This window comes from Primulina eburnea, chromosome 3 (genome assembly GCF_022965805.1).
Source record: "Primulina eburnea isolate SZY01 chromosome 3, ASM2296580v1, whole genome shotgun sequence".
Classification (NCBI taxonomy): Eukaryota; Viridiplantae; Streptophyta; class Magnoliopsida; order Lamiales; family Gesneriaceae; genus Primulina; species Primulina eburnea.
Genome location: NC_133103.1, coordinates 14,895,614 through 14,915,935, shown reverse-complemented (window position 1 = coordinate 14,915,935; position 20,322 = coordinate 14,895,614). Strand labels below are relative to the sequence as shown.

Sequence of the window (20,322 nt, the reverse complement as noted above, 5' to 3'; positions counted from 1 at the left end):
CTGTTGTATATAGACAACGTGTTGGTAGCAGAACCGCAACAAATATCAGGTCCATAAATTGAAGACAAAGTTGGGTAAAGAAATACTTGCAATGCTTCAACATGTAAGATAGTAAGCCAACTTCGACCCTTCTTTTTGTTATCCGAGATGCGTCATAACAGTGAAACAAAGACCGACTACTAAATCATAACGCTTAACTAACGACTGAGATGACCTAGCCATTTTGACGGTCAATAATGTAGCACTGCATATATGTCGTAGTCACTACTCAGTACTCACCAGAACACATCTATTACTATTGTTAAGAATATTTCTAATAGAGACAAAAAGTTGGTCTGTTTTTTGTTTTACCAATTTTGCACTCATTTGATATCAAATTAAATTTTTTTTTTAATTTCAAAAAACATTTTTGTTTTTTTAAATTACAAAAATTCAAATATCACTTTAGTCCTTAGATAATTTATCAAATTTCAATTTAGTTCATATATAATTATAAAAAAAACTGTACACACGCGGTGCGTGTGCAAAGTATCTAGTATGCACTAAGTTTTTTGCCCTGTAATGTTACTTATGAACGAAGGGGAATTTATACCAATTTTATTTCATAAAACGTCTCATACCATTCTGATAATTTTTTTGTTCTTATTTTATAATTAGTAACAAAAAAAAAAAAAAGGAATTGGTGAATTCTAATAATTAGTAAAAAAAAAAAAAAAGAATTGGTGAATTCTAACCCAAGTGTTTCCGACAGTCGGACAAGAGTAAGACTTTAAACACTGCGAAGCTCTGACGGTCACGTGATCTTTCCTTTTACTTTATTTGCCTTGCCTTTTGATCACTAGTCTCCCTCGTTCTTGGTTCAAGTTTGAGTTCATCGGGAACCACGTTCTTACGAGTTTCGTTGAGTATACTCCTTCTCTGCCTATGAAACCCAGTATTTTCTTCAAATTCGCGTGAAAGGTTAAAGAAATTCTCTTGTGCAGTTCCCTTTTTGCTAGTGTTTGTACGTGATTTCTCGAAATCTTTTTTGATTTTGAACTCTATTCGAGTATTTGAGGTGATTTCCTTTCCGGGCTTGTCCAAATTTTACTCCTTTTTTTGTTTCCTGATGTTTCTCCTGTTTCATTTTAAACAAGAGATGTTCAGTGTTTGACATTTAAGTTCCTAGGCTCTGTTTTAGTCACATTGTGGCTTTAAATCTGGTTCAATTGCATTTTCTTCCTCTGTATGCGAGATTATGAGGTGTATGATAATAGATTTGTATCATTTTTTCCTAATTGTAGGAAAATGGGTGTTATTTCCCGCAAGTTGTTCCCGGCCTGTGAGAGCATGTGTGTGTGCTGCCCTGCTCTAAGGTCAAGGTCTCGGCAGCCTGTTAAGCGGTACAAGAAATTGCTTGCTGAAATATTTCCTAAATCACCAGTGAGTATTGTCTAAAAAATCCAGATTTGGGCATTTTGATGTTAATATTTAATATTTGGTTAATTTATTTGTAGATTAGCCTGTTTGTGGGATATTTTATATCAGTGAAAGTGAACAATCGATAATGTAAAACAGAAATTGATAAAATAATTATAATAATAATGTAGCAATGCATATTTGTTGTTTTTGTCGTTCTGTTTAATTTGTGTATTTTACTCGGACATTTATTCCTTCTGTTTAATTTGTGTATTTTTCTCGGACATTTATTCTCACTTTATACGTTGGAGTTGATGGTAGAAATGTTATTGGATCATGCGATGCTACGAAAATGTGACCGTTAGATCATGCTGCTGTTGTCCACAACGGCAAGTCCAATGGCTCACAGCACTTGAGTTTGGAGTTGTGGTGCGCACAAGTGCAATATCTCATTATATCTACCTCTTGTTTGTGTGCTAAGTTGGTTCTTGATGTTGGCATTGGATGATGATGAACTGGTGAAGTCTATTTAAGACTGGGTAGGAAATTTCGTGCAACTACACTATTTTTAAATGCTCAAGTTGGTTCTCATGTTCTTTCTTTTTCATTTCTTGCTCTATACTTGATTCTCTTGCGGAAATCTCTTTGCATTCACAAAGATTTGATATCTCATTTAATAATCTCAAATTTCTAGTTTAGGCTAGAGTTATGTGGAGAAAAAGGGTAAACTCTTAAAGGTTTACTTGATTGTCCCGTGAAATTCAGTTATGATTAAGCATTTGTGCTGTCAGTGAAACTATGACACTTACATCCCCTTATTTTCTACTACATTAGACACTTGAAAACTAAAACAGCCGGATCTTCATCAAAATGTGGTCTTGGGATTGCTATTGCATGGAAGAACCTGGCTGAATTTACCATGAAGCCTCTGTAATGGACAAAATGGACTTTGTTTTTGTTGTTCATTGTTATTGACTTAAAAAAATGGACCATGTCAAACTAATTTCCTACAAGTTTTGGGTTTAATGTGAAATTCCTCGAAGTTAGAAGTCTTCTACATTACTCCATTCCTCCACGACTCTCTAATCCAATCCCTGGGGTTTTAACGCAAAAATATAGACAGCAACAAGGTGACCTTTGTAGGCTTTTCTTTATTGCAAAATCTTTACCAATTCTGATATGGATTTGGGTCGAAATTTTGTGCAGACAATATGATTTGAAAGTGAAGTTATCAGCACTAAGTATAGAAAAATGAATTTTTGAGTAAGTATCGTCTTTAAAATGATTTTTGACATTTGATAGCAGAAAAGTGTGCGAGGCCAAACGAAGTTTAAAAATGATGATTTTGAAATGAAAACTCATACGGAGAAAGTAAATAGACACAACTTAGGTTTGCATTTTTGGTTGTGCAGGCTGACCGTCCAAATGACCGGAAAATTGCAAAGCTATGTGAATATGCTGTCAAAAATCCATTCCGAATTCCAAAGGTGAATTATGAGCATTCATGTTTATTGGCTGATAATGCCATCTTTCTTGGGAGAAGCAATCCTATTTTTCTTGACAGTTTCTACTCTTTAGATTGCTAAATATCTCGAAGAAATGTGTCTTAAAGAACTGCGAAATGGTCACCTTATATCTGTGAGTATCGTTGCGGAAACATACAACAAATTACTTCAAGTTTGTACCGAGCAAGTGTAAGTATTTCTCTCATGCTCTTTTTTCAATAGGTAATTAGTTTTATTTTCTTTTATTCATGGATTTACTTCTTTATGTTTCAGAGCATATTTTGCTGTTAATTTGTTGAATGTAATAAATGAACTAATGGATGACACCAAACAAGAAGATGTCCTAATAATTGGATGCCAAACGCTGTCTACTTTTATATACAGCCAGGTGAGTTATAAACTTCAATTATGTGTTTTTTTTTACCTCAGTTGAAAGATGATTTTTGGCTATCTTCAAGCCATCGAGTCATTATGCCTCGATTATGTTATGGGGATTTCTTATGCATGCATTATTTATGCGTTACCATGACAGGTAAATGGAACTTACGCTCGTAATATTGAAAATTTAGTGGAAAAAGTATGCTTGCTGGCTGATGTGCGTCAAAAGCAAAAGTTTAGGGCAGCAAGCTTGCTGTGCCTCTCTGCCATGGTAATTTGAAAGCATAGTTTCACTATGTTACATACATCTATCATTAAGATTTCAGTTTTTCGAGCTTTCTTTGGCTCTTGATCATAATCAGCTCGTTAATATTGTGTGGGGCAAGTTTTCATGATTCACCATGACAAATCATACCATAATAGTCTGCCTTGCTTCTTCTATCTGCAGGTCTGGTTCATGGCAGAGTTCTCTCAGATATTCGTTAATCTTGACAAGGTTAGGTTTCTGATATCTGTTGATCCTTCTGTAATTATTGATTTAAAGTTGGTTGTAATTACTTGTTCGGGGATACATGACTTTTTTAATCGTTTTCATTTGTTATAACTGACCTTTCTTTGTTTTGCCCATGAAGTCCTCAGTTGTCTCTTAAAAATGCTGGGACTTGTACCCTCCTGTCTCAGTTCTCAACTTCTCATTTTTTTATCCAATTTCTTTTTGTCATGTTATCTTCTTTTTATTGGCATGTCCAATTCTGCACAAGTCAGGGAAAACATGTCCATTCGTCTGTTTGTTCTTAAAACATGTTAATACGTCCTTGCGTGTATATATTTCAGATTTTAATATCTTTTTACATGTTGCGAGGATCTACTGTAGATTGTGCACATTATTCTTGATAACTTTGAGATGGAACAAACTGAAGAAGATGACGAGGGAAGGAATGCACATCATTATTGGGTGGATGAGGTGTCAAGATGTGAGGGAAGAGTTGCTCCTGGAGTTGGTGGCGACTGTAGTCCTTGCCACTCAATCATAAGATCACGACCAGAGAAGAAAGATCCTTCTCTGCTAACAAGGTTTAGGCTTCTCTTTTTAAAAATGACACAATTGGTTGGTTTTAGTCCTGCGCTCACATGTTTATTCTTGATCTTCATTGACTTTAGAGAAGAGGTTGAGATGCCAAAAATATGGTCGCAAATATGTATTCAGAGGTTGGTTGATCTGGCAAAGGAGAGTACGACAATGCGGCTAGTATTGGATCCAATGTTCATTTATTTTGATAATGGGAGGCACTGGGGTCCAAATAATGGTTTGGCACTCAATGTTCTTTCTGATATGTCTCACTTTGTGGAAAATCCAGGTGATTTTTGTCTTTTCCCCTCTTTTCTTCCCATTTTCATGTTCCTTGGTTTTGATTTTTTTTCTTTTCTGCTTTTGATTGGTTTAATCATTTTAAAGTTGAAGTTCTTGCGATTCCTGCTGTATATTTATCATTGTCCGGAACTTATTCAAAATTTTTGTTTCAGTTTACAGCTTCCAATGATGATTATTTACTCTGATGGTTTTCAGATATTGTAAAATGCTCATGCAAAATAAATTAGTAGACTTGGTTTTCACCAAACTCATGGCAACCTCGTTTGGCTTTAACTTGAAAGGATATTTCTGTCACTTTTACTTTCTTCTGGCTTTTAGTGCAACTTGGGAAATTAATGTAATCAATTTTCAGTACTGGTGGCTGGTGGGGAAGGTGACATGAAAAGATATGTGGCTTAACTACTTTTAATGTGATTTAGGAAACAATATGATCAAATATCAATATTGTCATGATTTTTTGTCATGTTGGGAAGGCAACAAGAAAAAATTATATAATAGACTACCTTGCATAAGTAATTACATATACCATCTAAATCGACCGTAATTACATTCATGTCTGTTTTTGAATGACTATTACATAGTTGGCTGCGTAATGCAAAGCTGATTAATTCTGATTTAAGATCATTTACAAAGTTCAGTTTAATTTTTTATATAGGGAATCAACAATCAATTTTAGCTGGTGTGGTTCGACATTTAGACCACAAGAACATAGCGCACGATCCCGATACCAAGTGCAACGTTATCATGACTGCGACCTGTTTGGCTCGACAAATAAGTTCAGAATTTTTGATTTCTGATTTGGGATTTGTTAGTGACCTCTGCCGACACCTGCGCAAAAGCTGTCAAGCAACAGCTGAATCAGTTGGAGAGCAAGAGCTGAACTTAAATACCACGCTTCAAACTTCCATAGAAAATTGCTTGTGGGAAATCGTGAGAGGGGTAATGACTTTTAGCTGAAAATAAGAATTATGTTTTACTTTTCCCTCTCTTTGATCCGCCTGATCGGTGATGGTAATTATTAGATTGTTGATGTGCGGCCCTTGTTTGATGTCATGGCAATCACACTAGAGAAGCTTCCACCAGTTAAAGCTGTTGCACATGCAGCTGTTTCATCATTGATAATCCTTGCTCATGTGATTTCCTTAGCATCTATACATGTTCACTCACAGAAGGTTAGAAACTTCATATAATTACCTCGTGAAGATGTTTCACAGATACGACAGTTTCAAGATATTAATTAGATATGACACATCCATTTTACTGATTTATTTTCATGCTCCAAAGCTTGTCGATAGTCATAATCTTATTTTTCAGACGTTTCCAGAGGCACTTCTTGTTCAACTTTTGAAAGTCATGTCTCATTCGGACGTTGAAATACGTGTCGGAGGGCATCAGATATTTTGTATTCTTCTCACTCCGAGTTTTCCCCATAAGAGAACTGGTATTTTTAATCATCCTAGGAGATGGCAGTCCAAACATGCATCGACATTTGCCTCAATTACTAGCCTTCTGAAGAGGCTCCGTGAAGAAAATTATGGTGCTAAAGTGAATCAAGGAAGTGAAAAGGATGATTTTAAGCATGTGGATGAAGTTGATGAAGAGTGGAAGCATGGGTGGTCCCACAAGAATTCTCCTAATATTCATATTATTAGCAGCTTTTTCGACCGGGCCAATAGACCACCTAGCTTGCCTGAGACTGTAACAATTCAATTTCTCTGGTCAAATTCATAATTTGTGAAATTTTTTATGTTACGTCTTATTTGAATCGAAACTGAAATATTTGATGGACATATTTTTACCACTCTCTTTTAAGCCAACTTTTTTACCTAACTTCAAAATAATAATCATTTACTTGAATAAATGAAATAATGAACTTTTTCTGTACTGTATTCTGTCAAATTTTTAATTATAGGGGTTTGTTACCATCAGCTGCATGACTGGTTTTTGAATTGATGCAGGAACAGTCTTTTTTTCACTGCAACGAGGACCAAATAGCACAATTGCTGTCTGCTTTGTGGATACAGTTTAATCTTCCGAATAATCTACCAGCAAATGTTGAAGCCATAACTCATTCCTTCTATTTAATACTTGTTTCTTCGCATCTCAAGGTTAAAATTTAACTAACTATATTTCCATTTTCCAGTGTTTAGTACTTGATGATAGTGAAAGTGCAAAGATATGGATAAAGAAAATAAACATGTGAAAATGTCTTGATGTAAAGTTCTAAAAGTTGCTAAGTATATTTTCATTGTGTTGGTGCCTATGCTAATTTATTTTGTGCCTAACCCTTTCATGTTTTTGTTCTAATCGTACAATTCATTCTTGAACATCTCTTTTGGAGACTTTTTATAATTTTTCTTCATATGTCTGATCTATTACAGCCTCTCTCAATTCTTATTTTCAGATCTCCAACAATACGATAGTACTCCGATTCTTTCAGCTTCCCCTCTCACTCAGAAAGTTGGCCTTGGACTCCAATAATGGTACGAAAGCTCGCTTAATCGTTGAGTTTTTAAGTTCAAGAGAACTAATTTTTAATTGAATTATTATTCTCTTCATAGGTTCTTTATCTCCTGCATACCAGCGAATGCTTCTTGTGTCGTCGACTTCAATGTTGATGTTTACTGCAAAGTTGTATCGCATTGCTGACTCCCATGATTTATTCAATATGTTACTGGAGAATGATGTAAGTATTAACAATTAATGCTTTTGCTCCAGCCTCCACGCACAAATTAATTGTCTTTTCCTTTCTATATTAAGTGAAATATACAGAATAGCCATTTTATTTGCAAAACTACCATCTATTTCTTGGCCATACTGCAGTGAATATTATGTTTATTTAGATTGACGGTGATGTACAATTCTATCACTAGTTTCTCGGGTATTAGTGGATGCATGTAGTTATATGCTTTCACTATTTTGATCCAAGTACGAATAACTTACAAGCAGAGAGAAGAGACATTCTATAATTTCTGTTGTTGAGTATGAGCTTTTTTGGATAGTGATTTTAACCCTAGAGAGAGAAATTTTTGAAAATGCTCCCCCCTCCATCAGCAGTCGAGCATCAGAGTTCTACCATGGTTCAACCTTCTCGTCCATACACTGAGCTTCGGTGATCGGCTTCTACCTTAACCACCTGGTGCCGGCCGACGGCCGTCGGCGAATACCATTTTCCCCCTTTTTTTTCACCCTTTTTCGCGATTTCAAACTGTCAAAAAATCGCATTTCGAGCTTCACCTTCGCTGGCATAATACTTTCCTTCCTTTTGTGCCGGGTTCATTACTGTGGTTCCAGCGCGCCATTCAGTCAAAGGAACCTACTGTCGACGGGATTCCTGGTGCTCAAAGAACGATGTATGCATCAAACAGACGGAAATTCGCCACTGGGTTGGTAGCAAGGGATGAGGTCATAAAGCTTGAACATAAAGTGTTTTCATTGAGGCTGGGGAATGGGGGCAACTCAGTTTGGTGGGCCGAAAGAACTAGGAAAGCCAACTACATGATGGACTTTGATCGCGATGAGGCCAGATGGCTAGGTTCGAAATTCAAGGAGTTCGTCAACAATACCTACTCAAGCAGGGACTTTCATCGATATAGGGGAAAGAATGCGATTTTCACAGCACAGAGAATCAACAACCAACGTGGAAGCTTTGTCGAAGTGAACAAATTCGATTTGAGGGGACGAAAGCAAATTACAATAGTGCCGAGCGGTTTCAAATCAGTGGGATGGAAGAACATTTCAGAGGCCTTGGGCAGAATACTTTCAGGGAGCTACACCACAAGGAACCGTCCACCGATTGTACATCAAGAACACAAAACCTATCGAAGAATCACAATGGAGAATGAAAATAGTACAAGACTAAGGGATGCTACAAAAGGACCGATGGCAGAAAAGGAAGACAGTGATAAGGAAAATTCGGTATTGAAGTGGAATGAGGCACTAATTGTTACAAGAAATAGGGCGAACATTGCTTGGGATTCGATTCGAACGGTCCTTGGAAATCCTGCAAACAAAGTAGTAGACTTATTTCCCTTTCAAGCGAACAAAGCAGTGTGGTGGCCATCTAATGCGAAGGAGTATTCTTATTTTCTAAAGCTAAAAAGAGGATTCTTCGACGGTGGGGTGTCTTTGATTTTCGATGAATGGAGGCCGGACATCAACACTACTGTTTCGGTTGACAGATGCTGCAACAGTTGGCTGAGTATTTATGGGATACCGTGGCACCTTTGGTCGAGGGACACTTTTGCAATTATTGGGGAACGATGTGGGGGTCTGCTGGAGGTCAGCAAGGAAAACTTTCGCAATCTGGAATCAGCAAAGTTAAAGGTGAAGGGCACTGCTGGAGGATTCATAACTAACAGCATGAAGATCCAGATGGGAGACGATAGCCTAGATATCAGAATTCGTGTAGATTCCTTTGACTCACAAGCTTACGAGAAGTACGAACGTCGAACTTATGCTCACGAAGATGACCCCCTTGGTAAGCAACAGCAATCACAGGATATCAACAAGTAATGAGAGATTGGGTACAGTTTTGGAAGGAAAAGTGTCCAAGATTTTGGGAAAAATAGTCCCAACAGAGGTACAAAAATTCAGAAGGTCACCGATTCATTCAATGAGTACAGATGAGGACGAAAAGAAAACAACCTCGGGTGGCAGTACAGAAAAATGCTTAAGGATGACAAATTACACGAAGGTTTACAGCAGAAGACCCAAAGATAATGAGTTACTAGCCGATGGTATAGTTGATGAAGACTTCCTTGGTGATGCTAATGGCAGAGGGTTGGGGATTCATGATTTGGATGACAGTGTAGGAGCAGATTTTGATGACTCCAGTGATGATTTACTGCAGAATGAGGTTTATATCTCAGATTCCGATAGTCAACTATCCTTCAAAACAGAGGAGTCGATTAATATTGTGGAGGATGAGGTGCTAACTGAAGGGACTTTTCTCACCGTCGAAGGATACTATGCCTATCATTGAGTCAATTACACGCGTTAACGAAATACCTAATGAGGGAAAGGTACTAACCGGTGATCATTTCCCTTCTCTTAATCACTCTTTTTCTCTTCATTGTTTATTACCTTCTTCCTTCACAGTGTTGGGGTTGTCTAGTGGTTATTTAGGAGGGGGGGCAGGTAAGGTCAATGAAACGCCGGGTAAAGAGAGAGAGATTTCCTTACGGGCTAACATGGATACAAGTTCAGCTACTAAGGTTCACAGTGGGAGAAAAAATTCAGAAGGTTGTTGTTGGGATGAGGTGAAGAAGTCCACTGGTATTTTGAGGAGAGAATTGAGCAGGTTGAAGTGGGGAATTAATTATGAGCGAGGAACAACTTCGAAGGGGCCTTTATCTGTTTTATGAAATATGCACTTGGAATATAAGAGGAGGAGGGGCGGTAAAAAGGAGAGAGCTTGTTCGTGCGGTCATTCGTAAGGAAGCTCCGGATTTAGTGGTTATTTTGGAAACTAAGCAAGAGTTGATTGATGGAAGATTTGTGGCCAGTTTGTGGAAAGCTAGATTTGTTGATTGGGTTTACTTGCCTAGGGTTGGGAGCTCGGGGGGTATACTCGTTATGTGGGATCCAAGGGTGGTCGTGGTAAGAAACAATCTGATAGGGAATCATTACGGGATGATAGATATGAGAATGAGGGAGTTGAAACGAAAAATCAGCATGTTGGATGAGATGGAGAGTGAGGGATTGGGGACGGAAGAGGTAGCAAATGAGAGAAAGGAAACAAGATGATGCTGGAGAGAAAGGAAAACAAGATGATGCTGGAAGATTTAATGTGTCGAAAGAATCAAATCAATTATCAAAAGGCCAAGATCAAATGGGTCAAAGAGGGAGATCAAAATTCAAAGTTTTTCCACTCACTGCTAAATCAAAGGAGGAGTAGGACAACCATAAACAGATTGGAAAGGGAGGATGGATCGATCACAAGTGATGAAGATGGAATTGTATCCATTATTTTGAGATTTTTCGAGGAGTTGTATGGAAAGCCAAATGAGAGAAGTTGGGGGATTGAAGGTGTGGAGTGGTGTCCCATTGATGAGTTTATGAGCCGCGAATTAGAGAGTGCTTTTACAGAAAATGAAGTAAAAAAAGCGGTGTTCGAATGTGAGGGTGGTAAGAGCCCAGGGGCAGACGGCTTTACATTGGCCTTCTATCAAGAATGTTGGGATATAGTCAAGGGAGACATTATGAAAGTTTTTGAAGAGTTCCATCGCACGGGAATCGTAAATGGGGTTACCAATGAAACTTATATTTGTTTGATAAGGAAAAAAAGTGAATCTATCAAAGTTAAAGATTTGAGACCGATTAGCCTAACCACGAGCCTGTATAAGATTATAGCTAAAGTCTTAACTACAAGGCTAAAAGATGTTATATCGGATACGATCTCGGAATCCCAAAATGCTTTTGTAGAAGGAAGACAGATACTTGATTGTGGTCTTATAGCGAATGAGTTGATAGAAGAAGGAAGGCGAAAGAAGAAGAGAGGATGGGTATTTAAGGTGGACTTCGAAAAGGCTTATGACAATGTAAGTTGGGAGTTCCTCGATTTTGTGCTTGGAAAAAAAGGGTTCGGAGAAACATGGAGAAAATGGATTAAAGATGTGTGTCGAACGTTTCATTCTCGGTTATGATTAATGGGAGGCCAAGGGGAAAAATTAGGGCGCAAAAGGGTCTTCGACAGGGTGATCCTTTGTCTCCGCTATTGTTTAATTTGGTTGTGGACGTTTTGGGAAGATTGATTGACAAGGCAAAAGTAACAAATATGATAAAGGGGATTGAGGTTGGTAGAGACAAGATAGAGATCTCTCACATCCAATTCGCGGACGACACACTATTCTTCGCAAGGAACGAGGAGGACATCAGATTTTTGGTCCAAATCGTGAGATCCTTTGGGTTAATGTCTGGCTTGAAAATAAATTTGGAAAAAAGTGCATTGATGGGTATCAATTGTGAAACAAGTGAGGTTGAGTTGTTGGCACAAGAAGTTGGATGTGGAAAGGAGAGTTGGCCTATTACATACTTGGGAATGCCCCTAGGGGGAAATCCGTTGAAAGCTGCGTTTTGGGAACCGGTTGTGACTAAGGTGTCCAAGAAATTGGCAAGTTGGAAAAAATCTTTTTTGTCGCGAGGAGGAAGATTGACTTTGATATCGTCGGTTTTGAATTCTATTCCAATATATTACTTGTGCCCTCTTTAGAATGCCAAAACACATTGCAAAGTTGATTGAGAGGATTTCAAAAAATTTCTTATGGGATGGAGCGGATGGAGATGTTCAAAGCCATTTGGTAGCGTGGAAACATGTGTGCAAACCGAAGGATAAAGGGGGGTTGGGCATTGGAAATATTGTCTTGCGAAATAAGTCCATGATGGGGAAGTGGTGGTGGAGATTTTGCACCGAAGATGGAACTCTTTGGAAGAAAATTATTGTGAGTTTATATGGGATGCAAGACAACGGTTGGGACGCGGGTTTGGCAAGAAATGTGACGTTTAAGTGCCCTTGGAAGTTTATTTCACGAATTTACCCGACTTTTCAGCAACTTGTGTCGACACGGGTTAGGGGGGGTGATAAGGTTAGATTTTGGGAAGATAGGTGGGTGGGGGAGTCTCCTTTCAAAGAGCTATTTCCTACATTATTTCAATTGTCCACAGTTCACAACATGCCAATTTCTCATTTCTATTGCATAGACAGACAACTCTCAACTCAATCTTGGGATTTTCATTTCAGGAGTGCAGTGAGAGATGAGGAGTTTAATCAGTTGACAGAGTTATTAGGGTTGATAGAGAGTGTTAGGTTGGTGGAGGGGATGCAGGATTATCGAGTGTGGCAGGGGGATTCATCTGGGGTCTTTACAATCAAATCATTCTTCGAGTCGTTTTTTCCACTTACACTTTTTCCACCTTATCCCTTTCTTCACATCATTTGGAAGGTTCCGGTACCGATAAAGATAAAGGTGTTCTCATGGATAGCTACTCAGGGGAAGTTACCAACCTCGGATATGATGCAAAAAAAGTGGCCCTCGATGAATTTTTGCCCGAATTGGTGTGTTTTGTGTAGGAATGACTCAGAAAGCCAAGATCATATGCTCATACATTGTTCATTTTCGAGTGGCTTGTGGGCTAAGGTGTTGGAAGATCTTCAGTTGGTGTGGGTTAAGCCGGCAACAACAAAAGACTTATTTGCGATGGATTTGGGGCAGCAGAAAGGATCAAGAGGAAAAACTTTTTGGCGTGTCGTGGTACAATGCATCTGCTGGTACATATGGCTTGAAAGAAATCGAAGACTTTTTGAAGGCAAGGACGAATCACGAGAACAATGCTGGGAAAGAATCAAGATAGCGATGGCTTTGTGGATTGGCACACATGAAGATTTCAAGAATGTCTCCATATTTGATATTTTGAGAGATTGGGCTTTTATTTATCATTAGAGATTAGAATTACTTGCACTTCTTGATTTAGTGGACCACTAGTCCACTAATGTAATTTGACACTTTAATATCAATAATATATCGTTTCTTATAAAAAAAAAGGAATCATTCGGTTTCGGTTGAGATTAGTGAGAGTGATGAGCATAAGTGGTGGTTTTCTGCTATCTATGGACCAGTGAAACCACGAGATAGAGAAATGTTACGGGATGAATTGGCCGGATTGAGCACCATTTGTGGGATCAATTGGTGCCTGGGAGGAGATTTTAATGTGGTACGAAATGCAGGAGAAAAACTTAATAGCAACTCGATTACTGCGAGCATGATGTGTTTTGACAGATTGATAGAGGAATTGGAACTTCATGATCCTCCGCTCTTGAACGCAAAGTTTACATGGTCAAACCTAAGGGCACATCCGATTTGTTGTCGATTGGACAGATATCTCTTCGCCGGGGGATGGAGGGAATTGTTTCCCAATTTTAGGCAGTCAGTGCTACCCAGAATTACATCGGATCATTGTCCGGTGATACTTGACACTACTAAGGTGTTGTGGGGTCCTACTCCTTTTAGATTTGAGAATGCTTGGCTTTCACACCGTTCATTTAAAGACTTGGTTGGGATGTGGTGGAGTAATGTGGGCTGTCAGGGGTGGGAGGGGTATAAGTTCATGCTCAAATTGAAAGGAATAAAAGTTGAGGCATCAAAATGGAACCGAGAAGTTTTTGGAGATGTGGGTGTTAGGTACAAGGAGTTGATTTCGAGGATGAAGAGGCTGGATGTGTTAGAGTCCGAGGGAGGATGGTCGGAAACTTTACACGCGGAAAGAAAAACGGTGAGGTGTGAATTAGAAACGTTGTCACTTTTCAGATTTCGAATGAATCAACAAAGATCAAAAATAAAATGGTTGAAGGAAGGGGACCAAAATTCAAAATTTTTCCACTCACTGTTGACAAACAGAAGGAATAAGGCTACGATAGATAAATTAATGTTGGAGGATGGAACTATGATCACTGGGGAGAGACAGATTGAGGAGCATATACTGAATTTTTACAAGAATCTTTAGAGAAAATCAGTAGGGGTGGGGGTAAGGGAGATCGAAGGAGTAATATGGTGTCCCTTAGAGTCGAGGGAGGCGGAGGAGTTGGAGATTGAATTTTCAGAGGAGGAGATCAGGAGAGCGGTGTTTGACTGTGACGGTGATAAAGCGCCAGGCCCCGACGGTTTCACATTAGCTTTTTTCCAGCATAATTGGGAAACGGTTAAGGCAGATTTGATGAGAGTGTTCGAGGAATTTTATGAAGGAGGCGTGGTTAATGGCATCACAAACGAAACATACATATGCCTAATTCCAAAAAAACAGGAAGCGATTAATGTGAAGGATTTCAGACCAATTAGCCTCACGACGAGTTTGTACAAGATAGTGGCAAAAGTGTTGACTAACAGAATTCAGAAAGTTTTGGATTCAACTGTCGAGGAGACACAATGTGCTTTTATTAAGGGGAGACGGATACTTGATTGTTGCCTAATTGCAAATGAGGTTGTGGAGGAATATAGAAGGAAACATAAAAAGGGGTGGATTCTAAAAGTTGATTTGGAAAAAGCATATGACAATGTTGATTGGAGGTTTCTGGATTATGTCTTGAATATGAAAGGGTTTGGAGATAGATGGAGGAGGTGGATTAAGGGATGTGTTTCGAGTGTGTCCTTTTCGATTTTCATTAATGGAAGGCCAAGGGGGAAATTCAAGGGGGAGCGAGGACTTCGACAGGGGGATCCATTATCCCCTTTCCTGTTTAATTTAGTAGTTGATGTTTTGGGTAGATTGGTTGATAAGGCCAAGGGATTGAATGAAGTAAAAGGACTCGAAGTTGGGAGAAGAAAAGTGGAGATATCGCACATTCAGTTTGCGGATGACACTCTATTTTTGGTTCAGGAGAGAAGGCATGTCATGGCATTAATGGATATACTTAATTACTTCGGTCATCAATCGGGATTGAAGATAAACTTGGAAAAAAGTCATGGTTTTGGGAATTAACTTTCCGTATGATGAAGTTGACGCTTTGGCACATGAAATTGGTTGTAAAAAAGATATCTTGCCAATAAAGTACCTAGGGGTTCCATTGGGTGGTGATCCATCGAAGATAGATTTTTGGGAACCGGTCTTATCAAAAATGGCAAGGAAACTAGCTTCATGGAAAAAAGCCTTCCTCTCAAGAGGGGGAAGATTGGTTTTGATACAGTCAGTGTTGAGCGTTTTGCCGTCATATTACATGTCTTTATTTAAAGTGCCGAGAAGGGTTGAGAAGCGGATGGATAAGTTGATGAGGGACTTTTTGTGGGATGGTGCAGATGGGGATAAGCATTGTCATACCGTCGGCTGGAAGCAGGTTACTAAACCTAAGGACATGGGTGGTTTGGGCGTGGGGAATATAGGTTTGAGAAATCGAGCTTTGTTGGGAAAATGGTGGTGGAGGGGGTCGCTGGAAGGAGAAAGGTTATGGAAAAAAGTGATAACAAGCATTTATGGTACTCAAGAGAATGGGTGGGATGTGGGTTTGGCAAGGAACACAACTTTCAGAAGCCCGTGGAAATTTATCTCTCGATCTTACCCGACTTTCCTTCCTTTGGTTGGGGCGGTGTTAAGAGAGGGTAATATCATTCGATTTTGGGAAGATGTTTGGGAGGGGGGAGTCATTTTCACAGAGCTTTCCTTCACTATATAGGATTACCACAACTCAAAACAAACCGATTAGCAGCTTTCTGGCATCACATTCTGAGGGACCCAGTCATATCTTTCATTGGGACATTCGTTTTAGAAGAGAGTTAAATGAGGTAGAAGTGGGTGAGTTCACAAACCTATTAGGGGTTCTCGAGTCGGTGAGACTGGAGAGGGGTGTGGGGGATTTTAGAGTTTGGATGGGAGACCAGTCAGGAGTGTTCTCAGTTAGTTCATTTTACAATTCATTCTTTCCTATATCATCTGTTCCTTACTTTCCTTACTTTCAAAGAATCTGGAAAGTACCGATCCCTCATAAAGTACGGGTTTTCGCTTGGATTTTGGCTCTGGGGATTCCATTCAAAGAAGGTGGCCCTCGTGTATGTTGTGTCCTCAGTGGTGCGTGTTATGTCAGAGACAAGAAGAAAATCAAGATCACTTGTTGGTGCATTGCTCTTTCGCAAGAGATATTTTGACGAAAGTCTTGACGGAATTGGGTTTTCAGTGGATACTTCCGAGGTTTGTGGCTGATATGATAATAATGGATTTGGGAGGAGTTACAAACAAAAGATTAACGCAATTCCTGCCAATTGTCTTACACTGTACGCTTTGGTCTATATGGTTGGAGAGGAACAAAAGAATTTTTCAAGACAACTCAGACTCCGCAGACGAAGTTGGGAAAAGATAAAATTCAGGGTTGCGAGCTGGACTATCATTGTTAAAGATTTTCAGCATTTGTCTATTTCTGAATTAATTAGGGACTGAAATTATGTGTGGGCATGATCTTACTAGGATAGTGCTTAATATGTTATGTTCTTAATTCTACTGCGGATTACTCATTCGCTTTATGTGTAAAACTTCAATTATCAATAATATCTAGGTTCTTATCAAAAAAAACTTACAAGCAGATACTACTTTGCATTACATTAACGTACTATTTAGATAATTGATTCACCCTATTTTTTTCTTTCGTAGCTCCATTTTGTTTATTTTTGGAAAACTTATGCTAATTTTCTACAATTTAGGTCGATCCATTTATTGGCATCAGTGATGGCTATCAAGTTTATCTAAAGCCACACGTTGAAGTGAAAGATTATGGTTCCGCTTCTAACAATGATGAAGCTTCATCGATTCTCACTAAACTGCGGGACAAAGCCTACGAATCTGACAAACTTGTGTTTGGCATGTTATCTGATAGTTTATCTGGCATTACAAAGGTAGTTTCTTTCAATAATGTGGAGTAAATTTTCTCATGCAAATTCCCAGCAAGAGTATGAAGTGTTTAAAATGTAAAGGCTTACTTAAGTGTTTTCTTTCTGTAAGTTTGTGACTGAGGATGTAGCCAATCAACTATCTGAAGAATTTGTACCTGAAGAAGCTTTTATGTTTGGCCAAAAATCAATACTCGACATAGATTACATCCAAACAGCTGCACACTCCAAGGGATCGCCATCCTTCGACGGGGTAAACTATCTGTCAAGTTTTCGGTAGATAATAACTTCTGACTGAGTATTTTAAATAAGTATATTAAAGCTAAATGTGCCAATCACAGGATAGTTTTTTTGAATTTTTAACAGTAGAAGTATAATGAAAAGATAATGCAATATGATATTATATACATGGTCACTCAAGAGAGAGGGCTAAAACTCTAATTAATAATTCTTGATATCGACTACAGTAACCAAAAAAAAAATTTGAATTGCTAGGAAAATAGAGATCCATTCCCATGCATTATTGTTTGTGAATTCTGATAATAAATAAATTTCCGTGGCAGTTTGACAAGTAAATTTCCATGCAACTTCCTGGAATACTGAAACCCCAACGATCATATTTATTAGGCCGCAAATCTGAACTGTTCCCTCGCTGTCCTTCTTTGTCGACTCCTTCCACGCAGAAATTTCCCTCTTCCCACTCTATATCTATTAATACTTTTAATCTCTTTTTATCGATAAAATATATTAGGATTAATATTGTTTATATATATATATATATATATATATATATATATATATCGATATTAATAACATTAAGATTAATTTGATTCTAGTCTATAGATTATATCATTTCATTTTTGATAAGTTGGTCCATGAAATTCAAGTCTATGTTTCTATGACTACGAGGCATGAACTTTGACTTATATTTTCCTCTTGCAGGAATTTTCTGTGAATTCCCTGGTCGATGACGATGCTGTTAGCATATCTTCGGTTGTTGATATATCTAGCTTCATCACGAAGGGACCAACATCTGCATCTCCATCGATGTCTCATATTGTCAGCATTGGAAAATTACTTGAGTCGGTAATTACCTATTAATCTGTAAGAATGTGGTGCATGTTTGCTCGAAAAAAATCCCGCAAGTGGACGAAATGATGATCACTTGTTTTCTTGTTTCTCAACTCCTGTTGATTCGACTCTGGAGAGATGTAGATCTTTTTTAGATAATCTTCAAGACCTTATTTTTTAGTTTATCTAATTGCACCTGTTGGCTGTTTTCTCAACCTATTTTACCAGTTATGCAGACGATGTTCAAGCAATTATCACTAAAATTTATTCAAAAATCAAGCATCAGTTGACTGCCACTCTAGGTTTATAGGTTGGTCATATTTCGATTCAATTGGGAGACTGAATCATTGGAATTGGGCTTTTGTGGTTTCAGAGTATCTTATAGCTCTCGAGTCAATGTCCTTAAACCCCCAGGCTCATCTTCTGTTTTTGGATCGAGTCCGTCTGATTAGTTTTTCCTTTGTATGATTTGATTTGTAACATTTCAAGGTAAGGCTCGATCCCCTCTATCTGTTAAGATAATGAATACTGGTTGAGACCTCCTTTAACTCTCTCTCTGGTGGCTATTTTTCACAAAAGAATATTTTATTGTGATATTCTCTTGTTTTTCAGACAACCGATGCCTCATTTGAACAAATGTATTTTGTCTCAATGAAACATTATTTGTGCTCATTGAATGCTTGTATTGGCATGACCTTTTTGGTTTCAGGCACTCGAGGTTGCAGGTCAAGTTGCCGGAACATCTGTCTCCACCTCGCCACTTCCATACAGCACTATGACCAATCAGTGCGAAGCCTTTGGTACTGACACGCGGAAGAAGCTTTCTGATTGGTTGATCCATGATAATCAATACGCGAAAGCCAGTGATACGTTGCTTACTTCTTTTCCTGCAAATGGACTATCAGCAGTTGACAAGGTGACCTTATAATTGTCCTAATTTTTAATGCTGCACTTATTTACATCGATTATCATTGGACTCGATACGAGCTCTTTGTTGCTATTTGATGATTCATGACGGCTTTCAGGCAAAATTTATATTAATCATGCAAGGAGGTGCAACATTTCTAACTTTTTGTGTGCGCCGAAGTCATTTTTCATCCTATAATCATTTGCCAAATAACTATGATTTCTATGTACCAATTAAGGACATTTCAGTTAATGAACTTATAATTCATCATAAAAATAACCGTAAACTAAAATTGAATGTTGCTTATAAATCATAGAGATTCATATTGTTCACTTTATCAAATAACTGCAATCGTTTTACCATGATCTTTATTATCAAAGGTATGTGAATAACCATTTCAGTTCTCTCTTTTTCAATACTCTGTTATTATCTTATTCTTCTGAGTGTCCTAGATCGAGGAATTTGTTGAAAATATTAGAATGTTTTTGGCGAGAACGAGTAAAATCCGTTGTAAGAGAACATTAACCAGATTGGATTTTATACCCTCATCGTGAATTACTTGAAAGTAAATTTTTACCTCTCAGAAGCATCAATGTCAGTTATATTTTGATCCGCAATCCGCATTTTCATGTAGATATCAAGCTATGAACACGATCGAGGTGCTACACAACCAACGAACCCATGGTTGGCTCTCAAGTTACCTCCTGCCAGCCCATTCGACAATTTCCTCAGAGCTGCTCGTGGTTAAGAACGTGGGAACATGGGTACGACGAAATCATTAGTCCAGTGAGTAGGGAAACTTTAGTTCCTGCAAGGACACCAACTTCTGTATTTCTAACAGTTACTGCTTCTGCCTGATATTGCTGTTTGAGATGGTGTATTATTTTCTGTGTTCATTCATACTTTTTGTCTGATTCTTAGGAGTAAACTGATTACATTTCCTAAAGATACAACCCGTGGTCCGAGTGGCAAGGATATCGTTAATAACGTCTCATGTTCGAATCTTATGAATAGAGAATGAACTAAGCCAGCAAAGATTTCGTCAGGAGATGTGCCTCAACTCTGTCTCTGGGTTGCTGTGGAATCTACAAAAAAACCAAATTTTACTGAAATGAATTCTTGATTGATGGAATGTTTTCACTACTGAATATGTTATAGTTTTTTGCAAATTTATTTCCAATCCGATGAAATCCGAACTTCTTGAATTAAAGTAACTGTAATTTGAAATTTTAATGATCGTACTGAACCAAACTGAAGTTTATATGAAATGAGAAATACTATAATCTATATACCTTAATTTATTTTATGATTTATTAAATAATGTAA

General features: G+C 38.1%; 1 protein-coding gene across 8 annotated transcripts; it reads left to right on the top strand.

Moving 5' to 3' along the window:
* The first annotated feature begins 767 nt into the window (after nt 1-767).
* On the top strand, nt 768-20,189 carry LOC140826843 (protein SEMI-ROLLED LEAF 2-like). 8 transcript variants are annotated; one of them, XM_073189357.1, is made up of 21 exons: nt 768-960; nt 1,284-1,422; nt 2,811-2,885; nt 2,977-3,092; nt 3,177-3,291; nt 3,436-3,552; nt 3,730-3,777; nt 4,156-4,355; nt 4,443-4,639; nt 5,309-5,592; nt 5,676-5,825; nt 5,968-6,351; nt 6,612-6,761; nt 7,058-7,136; nt 7,215-7,339; nt 16,833-17,024; nt 17,131-17,271; nt 17,961-18,104; nt 18,799-19,005; nt 19,631-19,782; nt 19,918-20,189. In XM_073189357.1, the coding sequence occupies exons 2-20, from the start codon at nt 1,288-1,290 to the stop codon at nt 19,742-19,744; spliced, it is 2,973 nt and encodes a 990-aa protein (XP_073045458.1). In that variant the 5' UTR covers nt 768-960; nt 1,284-1,287; the 3' UTR covers nt 19,745-19,782; nt 19,918-20,189. The 8 variants fall into 8 exon arrangements, with proteins under 8 accessions (XP_073045458.1, XP_073045459.1, XP_073045455.1 ...); XM_073189358.1 differs by lacking the exon at nt 19,918-20,189 and having other exon boundaries at nt 768-934; nt 1,257-1,422; nt 19,631-19,910; XM_073189354.1 differs by lacking the exon at nt 19,918-20,189 and having other exon boundaries at nt 19,631-19,910.
* The last annotated feature ends 133 nt before the right edge of the window (nt 20,190-20,322 follow it).